Consider the following 18603-nt stretch of genomic DNA (forward strand, 5'->3'; position numbering starts at 1 on the left):
CTTAGTGAAATGTCAGATAGAGAAACACAAATACTATGTGATATCACTTATATGTGGAATCTAAAATATAAAACAAACAAATGACTATAACAAAATAGAAACAGAGTCACAGATGTAGAAAACAAACTAGGGGTTACCATGGAGAGAGGGAAGGAGGGAGGGGAAGAATAGAGGTTGGGGATTTAAAGGTACAAACTACAATGTATAAAATAAGCTACAAGGATATATTATACAACACAGGGAATATAGCCAATATTTTATAATAACTATAAATGGAGTATAATCTTCAAAAATTGTGAATCACTATGTTGTACACCTGAGACTTTTATAATATCCTATATCAACTATACCTTAATTTAAAAAATTTCCAAGTAAACACCAAAAAAAAAAAAAAAGAGTGACACCATTAGGCACAGCACTCTAAGCTGCCCCAATATTTTGCAAAATATTTTAGCTCTCTTTGAAGAGAGGACACTGTAAGAATGTGAAACCACGTCATTTCTAAGATTTACTGAGTCCTAATCACAATCTCTTCCTACTGTCCTGCTATGCTCTAATCACTGGAAAATTTGTCACTGCTTATTGTAAATCATATGGTGTTTAAACCAAAAAACCAGACTAGACTCAGAATGTCAGGGAGCCCCCAAATTATTTATGACCGATAGGAAGAATTTTCATCTATGCAAGGCTGGTATACCAAAAAAATATACAACCCAGTACTACCAGCCATGATATACCTCCCCCATCCCCAAACCCCCCAAACTCATTAAAAACAAATTCAAAATTGAAAAAAAAGATAAAATCTGTTTTAACTTATCATCTCTCATCAAAGAAAGATCTCAGAACAAGTCTTAGGTGTTTTTCTCAACTACTTTTTCTCATCACAAAACAACAACAATAATTGACCTTGGTTGCAATTATCCCAAATAAGGCCCCCAATGTACAATTGCCTTTACTGCTGTTACATTACCCCTCATTTAATCGATAGAGCCACAGCTTCATTCATTCAGCATTTATTGATTTCATACCATGTTTAAACAAGTATTAACAGTAGTGGTTTTAAAACCTAAAAGCAGAAAAAAAAAAACACCCTTGAGAATCACATTAAGTGGGCAAGGTTGATCAGTGAATGAAAGTTGTTGGGTAATGTTGGTGCTAAAATTAGAGGTATATACCACATGCTATGGAGGTGTTGAAGGGCTTCATGAGGATGATTTACATAAGCCAACTTCCAAAGGGTGGTAGGCGTTTATCAGGCGAAGTACAGAGGGACAGAGGCAAGGGTGGGCCAAGCACACACGGGCTAGAATGCACTGGGAAGCATAGAGACGGGCCCCCTGGCAGGGAGCAATGGTGGGAGACCAGAAGCTCTGCTGGAGGCCACCTCAGCCTGGAGAGACAGGAGTTTTTTTATAACTCATCTGTCCAGAAGGAATGCCCTTTCTGTGTCCCACAAAGTCAGTTTATGTACTAGAGGCAGCCCTGAATGTACTAGAGGCAGTTCAGACCGTGAGGTTAATCTCATGAGCCCTACGGACCCACTGTAGAGCTGGAAGCAGGAGAATGACTTAATCAGGTGGGTGCTTGTTTTCCTTTAAATTTAGGATCTTTTGCACAGTAAAATGCTAATGTAAACAAAGGCTAAGGGAGCAAGACAAAAGTTGGAAGAATGTTATGCTCCTCCAGTGAGAAATCATGAAGGCCAGGTCTAAAGTGGGGTGGCTGGGATAGACACTAGGGATTGGCCAAATGGAGGAGTCTCTACGTTGCCTGTAGAACGTTTCTGCACGATTGCTTGAGGATAAATGAACAGAGGTAGTCAGGGTAGGTCTGACACCCTCCAAAGCAACTACCAGCACACAAGTCTCCCCTGCTGAAGGAATGCTTTCTCTCCAGGAGTTTTGTCCAGCTCTGGAGACTGACCTAAGAACACACTGTGAATATCCAAATGGGCTTCCTTGTCCCTCAAGCTTATTTGCCTCCTGTTACTGTAACCATTCCAGTCACTCTTTGTTGTCAAGTTAATGCCCCTTCCATCTCCTTTGCTTGTTTCAAACCCATTCTTCATATTGATCTTTTGCCCTAATTTGAAGTTGACTTCAACAATGTGATCCTTGGCTCCTACCACACATAACTGGAAACGTATGGTCAGGGGACAAGAAAGCTAAAGTGGGCCAAGAGAGTCCCTCCAATCCCATACCTCTCAGTCTGTGAGCCCCATACCAACAAGGCACAATAATCCTCGCTGCCAGGAGCCTGGGGAAATCAGGAAACTAACATACCATTCTGTTCCATGGTTTGATGAAGGTTTTCAGGAACCTAGAAGAACCCTGGGAGAATTAGTAAGATGCCTCAAGATGGACTCAAATGAATCACACCTAAGCTTATTATATCCAAATCCTTTTACAAACATCACAGCAAGTCAATGAATGAGATTTTAATAAATCTAAATAGGAAGCTTTAGCTTCCGCCATTGGAATCACAAATGCATTTGAGACAAAATAGACATGGATTTGGGACATTATTGGCAGGAAGTGACTTCTATGAGAGAAGTTATGAATAAACACATTCCTTTTGAAGGTTAAGAACATTATTTTGCATGACTTATCAAGTGGGAATATTCATATTTGTTGGATTTCAGAGTCTCTAACTAAAACCCAGGAACCAGACTTCCTTTAAAGCATGTCATCGATCACTTAGAGGTTAAACCAGGCCCCACGAAAATAGTCTTTATCACTACGTTGGCTTAAATTCTGTCTAGAATGGGAGACCCTAATCCTTGTAAAACTAACCACAGCTGTTAGCTCCACAGGTATAAGCCTAAATGATGAATTCAAATAAATTTATTTACTTATTAATTCAATAAAGATTTATTATATATTTACCGTACTCAGATTCTATGTTGCCAATAAATTTAAGAATGAATGTAACCTAGCCCTGCCCTAAGAAGTGTATAGCCTTGTTGGAAACAGGTAACAAAATACAAGACAGTAGTTTTGCACTAGGAATCATGGAGACTTAGAGCTGGGGTACCTAAATGTTGAGGATGGGAGAGGGCCTCACAAATGAGGAAGAGTGTCAAGGATGAGCACAAGCCAGATGAAGATGTTTGGGAGATCAGGTGGGGTGCAGGAGAGTAACAGCGCTCCAGGCTGGAGGGGAGTGAGGAATAAGCAATCACCATGATTTTGATGAACTGTAAGCAGTTTGGTATTGCTGGTGTGACTAAAAAAAAAGTCAGTAAAATAGACCGAAATGAAGAGGTCAGTGCAGGTCATGTTTAAAGTTTCTCAAGTTTGATAAGCTATAGAACTCTTTCTCAATACAATTTATTCCTGAGCCCCAATATATTAATGCAAGAAAATCAGAGAATAGGAACCTTCACAGATAAGTAAAACATTCTCACCTCTTGTGTCTGAGCACAGTTTGAAAATCACTTCTGCAGGAGGTCAGACAACAATACATGTTTGCTAAGGGGAGTGGAGTGGTCAGATTTGAATTTTAGCTCCATCACTTGAGCTACAAGGTAGAGAGTGGGGTTAATGATGCTGGAAGATTAGTGAAGGTAATTCATACCTGATTGAGGCAAAAAGCTGGAGGTGAGAAATATGTGAGGGTACACATGGCACAGGGGGCTGATTTATTAGATTTACTACATGAGGGAGAAGGAGGTATCAAGTATAATGCTCAGAGTTCCAGCTTAGGTAACTGGGTTGGAGACTACAGAAAGTACATGCAATTTATATATAATGTGTTTGAGTGTGGGGCAGGGACATAAATGGGAAATTTAGTGGTGAGCAGAAAATTGGACACGAGGAAATCTGAAGCTCAGAAGAGAAATTCAGAATCAGATGTATATCCGTGAGTCATCACCATCATCACCATCACCATGATCACAAGAACTGTTTAAGGAGTGCTTACAAGGTGCTTCATATATACTCTCATGTAACCTTGACAGCAACACTGTAAGGGAGATACTGAGAGGAAGCTGAGGTCCAGGGAGGCTGAGTATCACGCTCGGGATCACACAGCTAGGAAGCAGGAGATGTAGGATGCTTGGGTCTCTCTGGCTTAAAATGCCTGCTCTTCACCTTCACCACCGAGAGATGGATGTCTCCAGGGAAGCCTGGAGAGCCTGACCCTCAAGAGAAGAGCAGACGGTTTCAGGTGGTATCAGAATGGACAGACTGGGTGGCTGAAAGCACATACTCAGTATTCCTCCTCAGAAACCGAACACGTATAGATTCAGAGGCCAGACATGGAAGTATTGATAAATGTGCGGAGAATCTCAGTCTCTCGCAAAAGAAAGTCATGGGAGAAATAAGTGAATTAGAGAGTTCTTCACCTAATTAAAGTATAAAAATTCAAGATTTTATTTAAAAAAACCCCACAATTCTGACAGCACAAAAACATCTTCCATTAGAATAACCACAGCCTTCTAGTTTGGCCTATCTTTACTGATTATCTCTAGGCAAACTACATAACAAAAAACATAACAACATGGGGCTTCCCTGGTGGCGCAGCGGTTGAGAATCTGCCTGCCAATGCAGGGGACACGGGTTCGAGCCCTGGTCTGGGAGGATCCCACATGCCGTGGAGCAACTAGGTCCGTGAGCCACAGCTACTGAGCCTGCGCATCTGGAGCCTGTGCCCGCAACAAGAGAGGCCGCGATAGTGAGAGGCCCGCGCACCGCGATGAAGAGTGGCCCCCACTTGCCGCAACTAGAGAAAGCCCTCGCACAGAAATGAAGACCGAACACAGCCAAAAATAAATAAATAAATAATAATAATAAAAAAAACCAAAAAACATAACAACACTTGATAAAGGATAAATAAGCGCCGGATGTAGTAAGCAAACTTTGTAGATTATGTGACTTTTAAAAAGTGCTCCAACACAGAGTTTTTATATTTTTTGCAAGACTGAATGAAAAGACACAGGCCTATTATGTAATTCAGTGGTCCATACATAAAGAATTATAAGAGAAATTCTTTCTGAAGAGTGATAAGGAAATGTCTGCACATCTGAAATAATTTGGGAAGCTTCCTTGATCTGTCAATGAGGACTTTTGCTAGGTCTTGTAGGTCTCCTGGGACTAAAGTTAGGGTCTAACTTTGCCCTCTCACATTTAGTTATTCTTTTTCAAAATAAGGATGTCTATTCAGGATGTCTATAATTTATTTTATAACACTTTGGTATTCTCAGTATGATACTATTGATATATATGTGCCAGTTAGTTTAATCTTTAATCCTAGGAACTGTCCAGGAATGCACAGAACAAGGCAGTCAGCTGGCATTGTATTTGAAAGGGTCATACCCCAGAGTCTTGCAGGGTCAACTGAAAGTCTTTGGGTTTAGGTAGATGTATCCACAATCAACACTTCAATTATTATCAAACTGACTAGAGGAGATTGATCTTTATTGATGAACTAGTGTCTAGTCAATTATTATGGGTTCCCTTGGTGAAAACAAAGGCGTTGAAAGATATGTAGATGAGCTAATATAGTTAAACACTTCTTAGTCTAAATAGACTGCATGGACGATTCCATTGAAGCTTATATCCTGTACTTCATAGAAATGAGGCCCATAGTTTTACCCCCAATCATTCTGTACTCAGACACTCGATTAGGAGAATTTCTGATTGAAAGATGCTGATTGAAGGCACAGAAGTCTGCCTCTAGAGTATTGCTATGTTCACCTGAAGAGAATGTTGCATACAAGGTGTGGTCATGGTCAAAATATCTAAAATGACAGAGACCTATAGTTTCATTGAGTTTACAGAACAGGTTTTGCTCTTGATTTGCTAATAAATGTTTATCTAATAAATATCACACTGTCTGATTGAATCTAGACTTGGCTTCCTTTCATTATAACCTGGTAGTAAGGTTATAGGGAGAAGTTCTCTCTCAGAATCTTCTTGGGTGTCCACCATTATCTAACCAAAAAAAAAAAAAAAAAAAAATCCAACTGTTTTACCAAATTTGACTTCCATCAGTTAAAAAGAATGTTATAAAATGGTTAATATGATAAATCATCTCAAAGTGTTTTAGAAGAAGGTAAATATATATTTTTGTGATTAAGAAAACTATTCTCTGAATATATGGCTCAACAAAAACCATTTGCATACTTTAAGGTACAAAGGAAATTCTAAAAATAAACAACATTCAAGTGATAAAGGAACATCGTGGTTGAAATTTGAAATACACAGAGAAATCAAAGGGCAATGAAATTTTATAAGATAGCTTGAAATATAATGAAGTCAGTTATAATTACATTTTATAACTGCATTTTAAGAAGAGATAGAAGAAATGCATTTGATTCCTTTCTCTGCTACCAGCAATTGAATCTATAGTTCAAAGATTTGAATACATCATATTTTAAACAATGGGTCATTTCAGCTTGTTTCTATCCCAACTCAAAAGAAAGCAGAGATACTCAGTAGTGAGATAATTGAATCAATTATATTTCAACAAGCAATTTGGAGAAAGATCCCAGTCTGACACTTCAAAACCATTCTGGACTTCAGTATCAAATACCAGTTTTCACACAAACTAGCCATGACAACTCTCAGAGGCAGTACCAAAGAACCTATTCCTCAAGAAGCCCTCTCAATCTGTCTGCCAATGGAGGGGACACGGGCTCGAGCCCTGGTCTGGGAAGATCCCACATGCCGCGGAGCAACTAAGCCCGTGCGCCACAGCTACTGAGCCTGCGCGTCTGGAGCCTGTTCTCCGCAACAAGAGAAGGCTGCGACAGTGAGAGGCCCGCGCACCGCCGTGAAGAGTGGCCCCTGCTCGCCGCAACTAGAGAAAGCCCTCGCACAGAAATGAAGTCCCAACACAGCCAAAAATAAATAAATAAATTTATAGATATAAAAAAAAGAAGCCCTCTCAGATGCTTCCATTTTTCCAAGTGGGGAATGGTAAAGCATCAATCAAAATTTACCAGGGAAATCAAAGATAGGAATTTGATCAATTACAAAATGTCCACAGCAGCGAAGGGATCCTACACACACCCTAAAAAATATACTGTACCCACTGATAATATTTTACCTTTTTAAAATACTGTCCTGGAGTTTATACAGATCATGAGTTTATACGGATAATACATTTTCATATTTTTTTCTCTCTCTTTTTTTTTTTTTGAGACATCATTAATCCTCCCAACAGTGAAGCAGGTATGGCTTTTCACATACTGCTATTTCACATATATTTAAAATGAAGTGAGGTCAATTTAATTGAATTCAGCACATGTATCGTAATAAAATATACGATTATTTCCTCTGGAAACCTGATATTGTTGAGAGAGACTAAGAATAAAATCCTACTGTGTTGTATTTTTCTCTCCTAGTCACTCCATAGTGGATTGTCCTAGGCTTGCAAGATCATCTACTCAGAGCTAGTAAAGCAAAATTAACGTAGCATGAGAGAAAAACAATAATTTTTCGTTTTCTTTATCATCACTACCACCTATCCCCCACTCCTCCCCACACGCATCAACAGTGTAGCAGCAGAAATCAGCACAGTCTATCTGGAACAGAACCACCAGGATCCCAAAACCATATAGAATCTATTCTGCAGAAACAGAACTAAACTGACCTTTTATTTTTTTAAACCAAGCCCATGCCGGCCATGCTTCATAATCAGAAATGAAATGTAAAACTAGACTTGTCTTATCTTGCCTTTGATGCTCATAATATTCATAGATATCTAGCAGACATTTTAATTTAAAAAAAAAAAACAGGATATTGAGAACATGGAAAAGCAAAAATGGGCAAGCAGAATGTAATTTCTCAAAACTTCTTTAGTCTCTAAGTATCATTGCCATTTAGACCTACACAACATGGTAGTCACTTGGTACATGTAGCCACTGAGCACTTGAAATGCGCTTGGCCCAAACTGTGATGTATTATAAGTATAAAACACACACCAGATTCTGAAGACTTTATTTTAAAAAACTTTAAAACATTGTATTAACATTTAAAAATATTACTTATATGTTAAAATGGTCATCTTTTGGATATACTGAGTTAAATATATTATTAAAATTGATTTTGCTTGTTTATTTTTACTTATTTTAATGTGGCTACCAAACTGTCACTATTACATACATAGCTTGCATTTGTGGCCTAGAGTGTATTTCTATTGAACAGCAATGATCCAACAGAAATACACAACAACCACTAAAATATGTGGTAAACCTTGTGGAAAATTCTATTTGACCATTTGGCTCAGAACTTGTAAAAACTTTGCCAGACAGCATAAAGCAGTTTTAAAAGCATATTTCCTACTGAAGACAATGATGTTTTCCATATTCTAATGAGGGACATAACTCAAGAGTGTTTGGAGGGTAAAAAATGACATGGAGACTTTGGTGGAAAAAAACAAAACAAAACAAGCTACCAGCTCAAGCTAACTCTAGCTTGAATTTTTCTGGTTCCCAGACCCAGTAAGTGATTTCTACTTCAGAGGAAAGCTCTTCTTCTTTGCACGGAGGTTCAAGGACAAACAGTTAAAGAATTGTGACCAGTTATGAACAAGTGAAGGAGCATTCCTAAGGGATCTGAGGTCCTGCCAGGTGAACAGCAAGGACAGGGGTGAGATGAGGGATTCTTCACTGCTCAGGGCTCACGGGGTGTCTCCCCTCCTTCATCTCCAGCCCTTTCCTTCCCTTCCCAGCTTGCTTGCGCCTACCCCCATCCATTTCCCCTCTGCTGGTTACTCTGCACACTTCTTTTTCCCCTCCCAATTCCAACTGCATCTCCCTCACTGTGGTCTTTCTCCTTTCTTCCTCTGACTTTCTTTTTCCCATGAATTTCTTGTTAAATTTAGGTTAAATAGTCAGAAGGTGGCCCTGAAATATATTTTAATAGACTTTACTTTGTCTCACCTATTTTTAAGAAGACACAGGAAAGAAATGGGAAAAGAACTAAACATTCAGATACGTGAAAGGTGAAAGTGCTTTTTACTTCCACAAGGCTCCTTATTGGGCTCTTATTGGTGTTCCCTTTTTTGCTTTTGTCCTTCATGGTTAGTGACCTTCCGCTTATCCCCCCTCCACCCCCTCCCCACAGTCCTAGGGTAATATGGGTCAAGATAAAATCTTCATCAGAATCACCTAAGCAGTTTCCCAGACCTCTCTAGACCCCAAATTGTATTCTTTGGGTAGGAATCAGATTCTTAGGAGTGTAAATTAGCAAAATAAACAAACTATCCATAATCTTTGATGTTGATGCATGTCTTACAAATACCTAATATAGCGAAAGCACCTACTGAAAAGTGCATTGGATGTTCTAAAAATGATAGCTTATAGGGAAGAAGTTCAATTATTGACTTTAGTATTTGGAAAAAAATTAAGAAAAGAACAGGCCCAAACTGACCAGCAAACATCATCAAAGCATTTTTTAACAGAATTCCTTTGAGGTTGGGGTAAGTTAATTTAAGATTTCTATTATGGGTTTCTTGGTATGTATTTCAGAGTCATTTAGCAAAAAGACTGACAGTCATTTCTCAAAAAACATGGTCATTCAACTCAAGTCATATATTTTACATTTGCTGAAAGTGTTACACAGTTAAAGAACTACAAAACTGTTTAAGTATCAAAATACTTTCTGCCTAATAAAACTTTTTGAAAAGCATAAAATCTAGAGTCACTTCCTCCTAATACTGTCTTTGGTTATTGTCTAAAATAAGTTTTTTGGTGGATTTTTCAACAGCTATGTTACACTAGTTAGCAATTTATAGTTGAATTTTAGGAATCAGTATGTTAATAAATTAGATCAAAACACAGGAAATTCTATTACAATTAGGATAATGAATTAAAATTTGTGCTTTTGATGTTCCAAGGCTTTGAACTCATAGAGCTTTGACATAATGTTTAATAAACACATATGTTTACTATTATAAACAGCCTCTCAATCCCCAAGAAATTAAGCCAAGGGAATGTATTTCTTGACTGGAATCACCAATACTTTTATTCAGAAACAAATAAAATATTTTTATTTTTAAAAATAATTTCATCAGAAGTTCCCTATTTTATCAAGAATAAACATATAGATTATCAATAGCCAACTTTATGTCACAACATAAACGCAGAAAGAGAAGCAGAATAATCACCAGTCATACCTTATTATGTGTCTGAGTCTGTCCAACCAGGATGAGGATGTTGGATGAGATGATAGACAGGCAGAAGTTAATCAGAATTATGGACCTCTCAGAGCGTATGTACCTAGCCAGAGAGAGAAAGTGTCCAACTTTAAAATTCAGCAGAAAGATGAGAAATTCTCTATTATGCAAATTGGTGGAATTCATCCAGAAAAAGACACTAACATGAAGCCTTTACATGAGAAAAAAATATTTAAAAAGTTGTTTTTAAGGAAGATTATTCTTAGAGACCCAATTTTATAGTGACATATAATATCCAAGAGACCTTAAATTTATTTTTCTTTAGACATTAGTGTGGACAACATGGCACTTCTGACAGAAGCTTAATTGCACATCTGTTATCACCATAACAGTCTTTACTAGAAGTATAAAATTTCTTAGGATGGTATCAGTTAGTATCATTACCTTCCTATTTGTGTATCTGTAATATGCTAATTATTATCATTTACATCAACCAGTAGAAACTGAAAACCAAAAAGAAAAACCCCACACAGATTCTGAAATATCCCCCTTATTTACGAGGAAGATGCCTTTACTCTCATGAAGCCATGAACAATTTGCACCCACAACTTCACTCGCTCAAGTATTTTTATATAGTTAGGCTGTTACTCTTTAGGTTTTTCTTTTCCTGAATAATTGTTCCAAAACAAGAAAAAAGAAAATGAATCTTTACTGCTGAAATCTAATCCAATCCACAAATGATAATTCATCATTAGGCTGGAAAATTAGTTGGAGCCTGCCATATTTTACCCGTATGAAGAAGTATTTATATACAGTCTGTCATATAATTTTTAAGCACATCAAGAATGTAAGCCTAGGGTTAAGATGGAAATAAAAACACAGACCTACTAGAGAATGGACTTGAGGATGTGGGTAGGGGGAAGGGTGAGCTGGGACGAAGTGAGAGAGTGGCATGGACATATATACACTACCAAATGTAAAATAGATAGCTAGTGGGAAGCAGCTGCATAGCACAGGGAGATCAGCTCGGTGGTTTGTGACCACCTTGGCGGGGGGGATAGGGAGGGTGGGAGGGAGGGAGAAGCAAGAGGGAAGAGATATGGGAACATATGTAGATGTATAACTGATTCGCTTTGTTATAAAGCAGAAACTGACACACCATTGTAAAGCAATTAAAAAAAAAAGAATGTAAGCCATGGAGAAAACTGCTCAGAATCAAATGTTCTACCAGGTGTTTACCCTAAAAGGGTAGCAGCTATCTTGCTTTACTGTACCCTGTGGTAAATCACTGAGTGACAGTAACAAAAAGACATATTTGTTCGTGCTGTGTATTTGAGACTGTTCAATTTGTGTTAGAACATGAACTCACTGTCCACAGCCCACAGTGTGGGCTTCCCTGTGCAGTGTTCCATGGGGGTGCCAGAGATCTGGAGGCACTCTTTGGAAGGTAAAAATCTATCAAAGTTCTTACTCTCTGTTTGTGAGGAATATTTAGGCAGAGGTCCTACATTCCATCACATGTTTCAGAAAAGAAAGCAAAACAAAAACAAGAGTAATAAAATATACAAAGAAAATTTTTAATATAAAAGAATCTTCCTTTCTTCACAGAACAAACATAGAATGAACCTAGGTGGACCCTCAATAAAAAATGGCCTCAAGAGTAGCTTAATCTTCTCCCTGCATCATCAGTATCTAAAAATATAATAAACCACACACTGGGATGCTGAAAACATCAAAGATTAAGTTGTTTCTTTTTTTTTGGTTGGGGATGTATCATTAAAACGTTTAAGGGCTGCACACAGTTGACCCTTTATGTGATATTAAAGGCTTCCATGACAGCACAAGTACACAGATGACATTACTGAAAGGCTTTCATTGATATCATTTGCTCAGTAAATAGAAAAATCACGGTAATGAAGACCTAGACTGACCACCCTGAAGAGTCTTTAGATGTTTTCATTGTCATTAACATTGTGACATTATTGCCTTAAAAATTGCTATAAAATGTCTCAACTTTCAAAACATTTCATAAATATGTTTTATGTTTTAAACAAAATTTGTGAATGCATCATTTCAATACATGGATTAAAAGGACATGCTCAGTTGCTCTGTGTTGTAATAACGTAATTCTACAGAACATATCTGTAGATGGAGAGAACGTAACAATGGATTCATTTTTTGATGAATATTTCTAATGAGCTACATGAGACAGCAGCAAATTTCAAAGTGGTATATTATATATAAAATAATTCTGATGTTCACACATTTTACACATCATTAGAAAAGCAAAAAAAAAAAAAAAAAAAACTAAACCTTTTAATTAGAAAAAAAAAAGCAGTAAGATCCTGACATGAGTATTATCATACAGGAATGTTACTAGGTAAATTTCATGTTTAGAAAATGCATTGAATTCGTCATGCTACAAGATTCACTTGATAGTTTATGAATCTTGAAACTTCTATCAAATTATTAATATTACTTCAATTCTTCTACCTGTAGACAATGAGTTGATGGCCACTAACGGTTAGGAATTCAAATTTATATTGTTTCTTAGTACTGTCTTCTAAACTTCTCAGTTTCATGTCAAGTTTGGATAGACACTTTCAGGTGGTAATTCCTAGAAAGCTATTGCAATAGGTGATTTTCCTGGATTTTCTGGATTACAGCAAACTTCCCTACAGACTAAATAATCCTGTACTTCTTTGATAACTTTTATATATCATTTATACTAGCAGTGTTTGTGCTAGAGTTAGCCATATGTATTGAGGCGTGAAGAGGTGTAATTGGTGGCTGAGCCCTAAGTACTGAGAAATGGAACTTGGTTCTGAATACTTCAGTGAGTATGACTTATGATGCCATTGATGAATTGTGATACTATTACCTAGTATCCTGGCCCATAAACACTGCCTCATTTCCTGAGAAATACCATTCAGGCAATTGTGGGAGAGAAAGTCTTCTTCCCAGCCTTTGTCTGTCTTGCTCTTGTATTACCAGGACAATGCCTGCTTGACCGAGCCCTGAACCCTGGATTCTACTGTCTACAATGCCATGCCTAGAAAAAACATTTCTTTCATTTCATGAGACTGGCCATATATTATCAGATTCCCTCATTTGGTATTTCACTACCCTGCATGGGAAGGCAGGACCTCTGTTACGTATCTGTATCAATGGATCAAGAATGTGTACATATTTTGTTTTTGTATGAAGCATGAAAATCTTAATACCTTTGACAATATAATATTCTGGACAATTAATTTTTGTCCTCAAAAGAGTAAAAAATGTAATGGAGAACAATGATTTTTTTTAAAAAAAGGATGTTAAATCAAATGATCTTTCCTTATTAAATTGTAATTAATTTTTCAATGAAATTTTTTTTTTTTTTTTTTATGGTACGCGGGCCTCTCACTGTTGTGGCCTCTCCCGTTGCGGAGCACAGGCTCCGGACGCGCAGGCTCAGCGGCCGTGGCTCATGGGCCTAGCCGCTCCGCGGCATGTGGGATCTTCCCAGACCGGGGCACGAACCTGTATCCCCTGTATTGGCAGGCGGACTCTCAACCAGTGCGCCACCAGGGAAGCCCTCAACAAAATTGTTTTCTATCCTCAGTAAAAGATAAGTAAAATACTAGGCCTGGCTACCTTTGCAATTTTAATATTTCAAATATTCAGGAAATAATACATAATTATTTATTTGCTAATATGGTAACTGTTTTTAGACCATTTTAAAGTAATCAAAATGGATATAAAAATGTTTAACATTTGAAAATTTATTGGGAAGTTTAGTTATATAGTAGTTATCAATATGTCAGTAGACATAATAAACTTCATAGGTCTAATTCTCATTAACAGAACAAGAACAAATCTTAGAGAACTACTACATTTTCATACAATGTCAAACAGATATAATTTCACATATTATAGAACAGTATGTTTCAATCACTTCCCCTTGTTTATGTATTTTTATGACTTTTTAAAATCAGTTTGTCAAAATCTGACTTAGTGGAAACATTCAGCTGAGAAGTCTTTTCTAAAGCTTTATGGTATTATATTAATGCATTAATATTATAGAAGACTTTACACATTGAGACACACTGAAAGCATATGTTTAAAACTTAAGCATTTGGAGACCATATTTCTATAACAGAGAAATTAATTTGACTGTATCATTAAATTCTCAAGCTCAATAGCAGTTGGGATAAATATAAACAACACATAGACTGAACTTGGGGTATTAAGAGTACCATGTTTGGAGTAAGCAACTTGTTGAAGGCTACCATCATTTGAATTGGGAAGAAAAGTGTGTGTGTGTGTGTGTGTGTGTGTGTGTGTGTGTGTGTTTTGTTTACTTTCCCATTGTAGGAAAATACAGACAAGAAAATTAAGTAAACACTTATTTAGTGTTATTGAGCTCATTTATTATAGCTCAGTCACGGCAATTATAATCCTGTTTTCAAAGTACTTCTTTCAGTAAATTAAGAAAACATGAGACATATAATAGTTATTATATTCCTTGATTTAACTCTGAATAACAGAACATTCCATTTCTAGTGTATTAATTGACTACATACCTCCATAATGCTGCATAGACAACAGCTAGGGTGATCAAGGCCAAGCAAGAAAGGCCACTGCCTACAATTAGGGTAACTGAAGGTGTACTAGAGGATTCCATGATCTGTAAATTAAACAAAAGAAGCAAAAAAAAAAAAAAAGAGAGAGAGAGAGAATTTTTAAAATAACTTAAAATAACTTCTAAACTCAACAAAACTATCCTAACACTCAAAAATAGCCAATATAGTTGTTATAGTAACCAGATAATTACCCAGTAACCACTCTGTTCACATATTCTCAACCTCTAAAATGACTAATTCTAGCTACTCTAGCTACTCTCCCACTGTGAAGTAATGAAGGCCTTAAGAGTTTTCAATGCTTGATTGTGGCATATACCCACTTACAGCTTTCTAAAATAAATAACTGAAGCTACAACTTGGTCAACATTAACATGTTAAATTTCATCTAGTTGAAATTTGAAGCAATGTTTATTTTTCTTCAACTAACTACAGTTCAGTTATTTCACAAAATGTATTTTGTTGAAATTTACTTTGATCCTCCCATTATGTTATCCGAATCTGGTACCTAGATATTGAAAATTTTTCAAACTTTCTGACTTTTGACAACTTTGTTCTAAGTCAAGTATTCTCTCATTTAATTTCACTAGCTTGGCCTCTAAGAATATAGAAGAAAATCAAATTTCAAGTGTAAGACCTTAGAATATATTTGTGATATTTTTTCTGTGAACAAAATATATAGAGATAATCTTCACAATGTCAATATTAGTCTCTAAATACTTGACCTTGAAAAATAAGTCTTATATCTTTTAAAACATATATAAAGATCAAAGAGATTTCTTTCTTTAGACACTTACATGGTACTAACTAATAAAATCTGCTGTTTTTCATATTTTTAGTATTGGAAGTTTAAAGAAATACACTTTAAGATCAAGTGTGTTCCAAATCTTAGATATGCACAATCAATTTTATAGACATTTTTGGCTATCAAAATAAGGAAAAAGAGTGATGCATATTTAGGCCAGATTTAGATAGAAAGTCACATTTTTTTAATAATTATTTTTCACCACTTCAATTTCTGAAATAATTTTTCAAAGTACATTTGATGAGGATGTTATTTTTTCTTTCAGACAGTTTATACAACTGTCTGTTTCAGAAACTAGTTTTACAAACCTATATACTTCTAAGGAATGATTTTACAGTTTCTGACAGTCTCTGCTTTCATAAAAATTTCATTTAATTAAAAAAAATAAATATCCAAGGACACCCCAGAAAACCTGTACTGAAAATATCCAATGCAGATATGCAATGTGTTTGGCTATAGTGTCTGGGGTCTTCATTCTACTACCAACAGTAACCTCACAAATTCCCCAGAACAGCTTTAGAGTTCTAAAATAAAGGTTAAGCTGATAAGTATTTTTATTTGAAAGTTTGCAGCATATTAGCAATATGATTGGAGTACATCCTCAAAACTATACTGCAGAAATTTCAAGTTAGAAGACATAAAATTGAGTAGAATTTAGTTATAGCACACCAACTAGAATTCATTTCACCAAGCTACTGTAGCTAAGGAGGAGACGAACCCAATTTTGCCACCCTGCAACATTTTCCATTTCCCCATTTAAAATGCAGTTCCCTGGAGAAACACTCTCCACAATGTCCCTGCCTTTGCATTAAAGCCGTGTTTTCCCTTTGTTACTTACTATTTCTCTAGGTTGCTGAGCCAAAATGGCGAAGGTAGAGAGACGATCACATAAGCATTTCGTATGGGATGCATCGGTAAGCACAGTTTTACATCCCTGGGTGGACCAGGTTCCCAAAGACTCGTTCCTGTAGAGGGTGGGGGGTGGGGGGGAGATCGGGATAAATACGCCTGACTGCCAAATCCGTAATGAAGAAAATGCAATTTAATTGAGAGAATCGTCTACTGTAATTCCCGTACAGGGGGAAAAAAAAAAATCTACTTGTTGTTGAACAGGACGTAATTTAGATGCATCTCCAGTAATGCAAAGCGAGAGTGTTTGGAGAAAGCAGGCGGGCGGCGGTACGGCGTGCAGAGAGCTGTCCAGCGCCGGAGGTGCTGAAACCGGGACTGGCTCTGTCCAGCCCTCTGCGAGGAACGGCGGCGGCGGCGGCACGAGCAGCCGCCAGAGCGTTGGCAGCCACTTCCTATGCTCATCGGATCGTTTCAAACACTCATAGAGTGTAAAGAGGCTTTTCACATTGCATACCAGCTCTGATTCCCGTCCCGTATTTTTGGATCGTGAACGCTGACTTTTAAACCGAGGATTTCTCTGAAAAGCCTGCCTAAAAGGTTAGATAGCTTGTGTTGGGTGATATAGAATCTTCTCTGTTGGTTAGGGATTTTTCCTCCCTTTAGAATTAGCTGCTGTGAAAATTTCACCCTGGAAATGGGAAGCAGCAGCAGCGGCATCAGCTGGTTCCGACTCTCATTGCCTTTGCCTGATATCCAGGGGAGTGGTGGGTTTCAGACATCAGCTTCCCACTCCACACTTCACTCAGCCCAAGCTCCTCTGAAGCCCTTGACATTTCTTCCCCTCACCCACCTCTCTGCCCCGGGGTGGAAGCATTAAGCTAACCCCAAGACTGCCAGAACATTTAGAAGAATAACCCCACCTCAAAGTCCGGTAAGAATGGGGAAAGAGGGCCTGCTTCAATCTTCCCTTTGGTGTAGCCATTCAAAATTCTAAAGCATATGGTTTCTTTCCCACCCCAGCAGAACAATAAAAATGGTATCAACCTACGCCTTCTTAGTGGGGGGTGAAGATGGGGGAGAATCCTTCCACCCCCCGGCTGAACTACTCTACAGGAAGAGGAAGAAAAGAAAAAAAAAAAAAGCTATAGAGTTCAACCAATCAACTTTATTATCATTACACGTGTTATATACTGAATGCATCAATTGTCACCTCCCCTCCCCCAGGCACGGAACTCTCCAAGTAGCAAACCTGTGTGTATGTGTGTGCTTAAATTTCAAACCCAATTACTATCTATGTTAAAAATCACTCTAAAACTCCAGAAGGATAACACATGGCTTGGTGTTAATTTTGATATGGTACTTTTTATTTCATCTACTCCATATCTCTGAATGCCTAAAGCTATTGGGTTAAATATGAATGCAGTCTATTTCTGAGCTATTTCAATGACAGAGGTTTCACTGTGACAGCTGGACTTCCAAGTTGAGCTGTAGAGTATAATTTACACTATCCCTTTTTGGGATTTAGATGCAATATCTTTTTAATATTCATTAATTTGATTTAAATATTGATTTGATATCACTAATATGCACGACTCAAAATACTCTTAATTACAATTTCTTTTAAAAAGGAATAGAGTATATTTGGGGAGAGGTACAAAAACGTTATACCTAAGTTCACCCAAATACTTTTAAGTATTAGCCAATTAAAAATTTGGTAGGTCTCTTTTCTTTCTCATGATGTCATACAACCATGCAAAATTATATATATATATATATATATATATATATATATATATATATATATATATTTCAGTTATATCTCAACCAACTGCAACAGTATTAAATTCCAATTCTACCTAACCAGAGCAGCACTTCAATTTATTTCATTGGCTGCCTGTCTCTTATCGTCTTGTGACAAAGAGTTAAGGCCAAATAAAAAACATTTATCTCAGCTGATTAAAGTTTAAAGAAGAAAGATACATTTAAGAAAATCTGACATGTTTTAAAACACAACTTTGCATTATTAATCCTGTATGACAGCTTTACTTTAATGCACTATTTGTGCTTTCAAGATGGAGTCCAGTACCTACACTTTTCATATTATGTGGCTATGACCAATAAACCAATTCAAAGTCTTACCAGGAAAAAAGTTTACTGCAAATAAGACCTCATGAGACAAAGTGATATATTTATATCTAGGTA

The 18603-nt window shown here is 37.0% G+C and overlaps 1 protein-coding gene across 2 annotated transcripts in view; it reads right to left on the reverse strand.

Annotated features, from left to right (window-relative positions):
* Window positions 1-18603, reverse strand: part of ADGRB3 (adhesion G protein-coupled receptor B3) — a 798133-nt gene that overhangs the window by 134824 nt on the left and 644706 nt on the right. For both annotated transcript variants that reach the window (XM_027093283.1, XM_027093293.1), the window contains 3 exons: window positions 16388-16514; window positions 14688-14791; window positions 10123-10225 (listed from right to left, as the gene is read on the reverse strand). In XM_027093283.1, coding sequence (XP_026949084.1) covers window positions 10123-10225; window positions 14688-14791; window positions 16388-16514 — 334 coding nt within the window. The remainder of the gene's footprint in view (window positions 1-10122; window positions 10226-14687; window positions 14792-16387; window positions 16515-18603) is intronic.

Source organism: Aethalodelphis obliquidens, unplaced genomic scaffold, assembly GCF_003676395.1.
Source record: "Aethalodelphis obliquidens isolate GAN/ISIS:26980383/991018 unplaced genomic scaffold, ASM367639v1 scaffold3, whole genome shotgun sequence".
In the NCBI taxonomy this organism is placed as follows: Eukaryota; Metazoa; Chordata; class Mammalia; order Artiodactyla; family Delphinidae; genus Aethalodelphis; species Aethalodelphis obliquidens.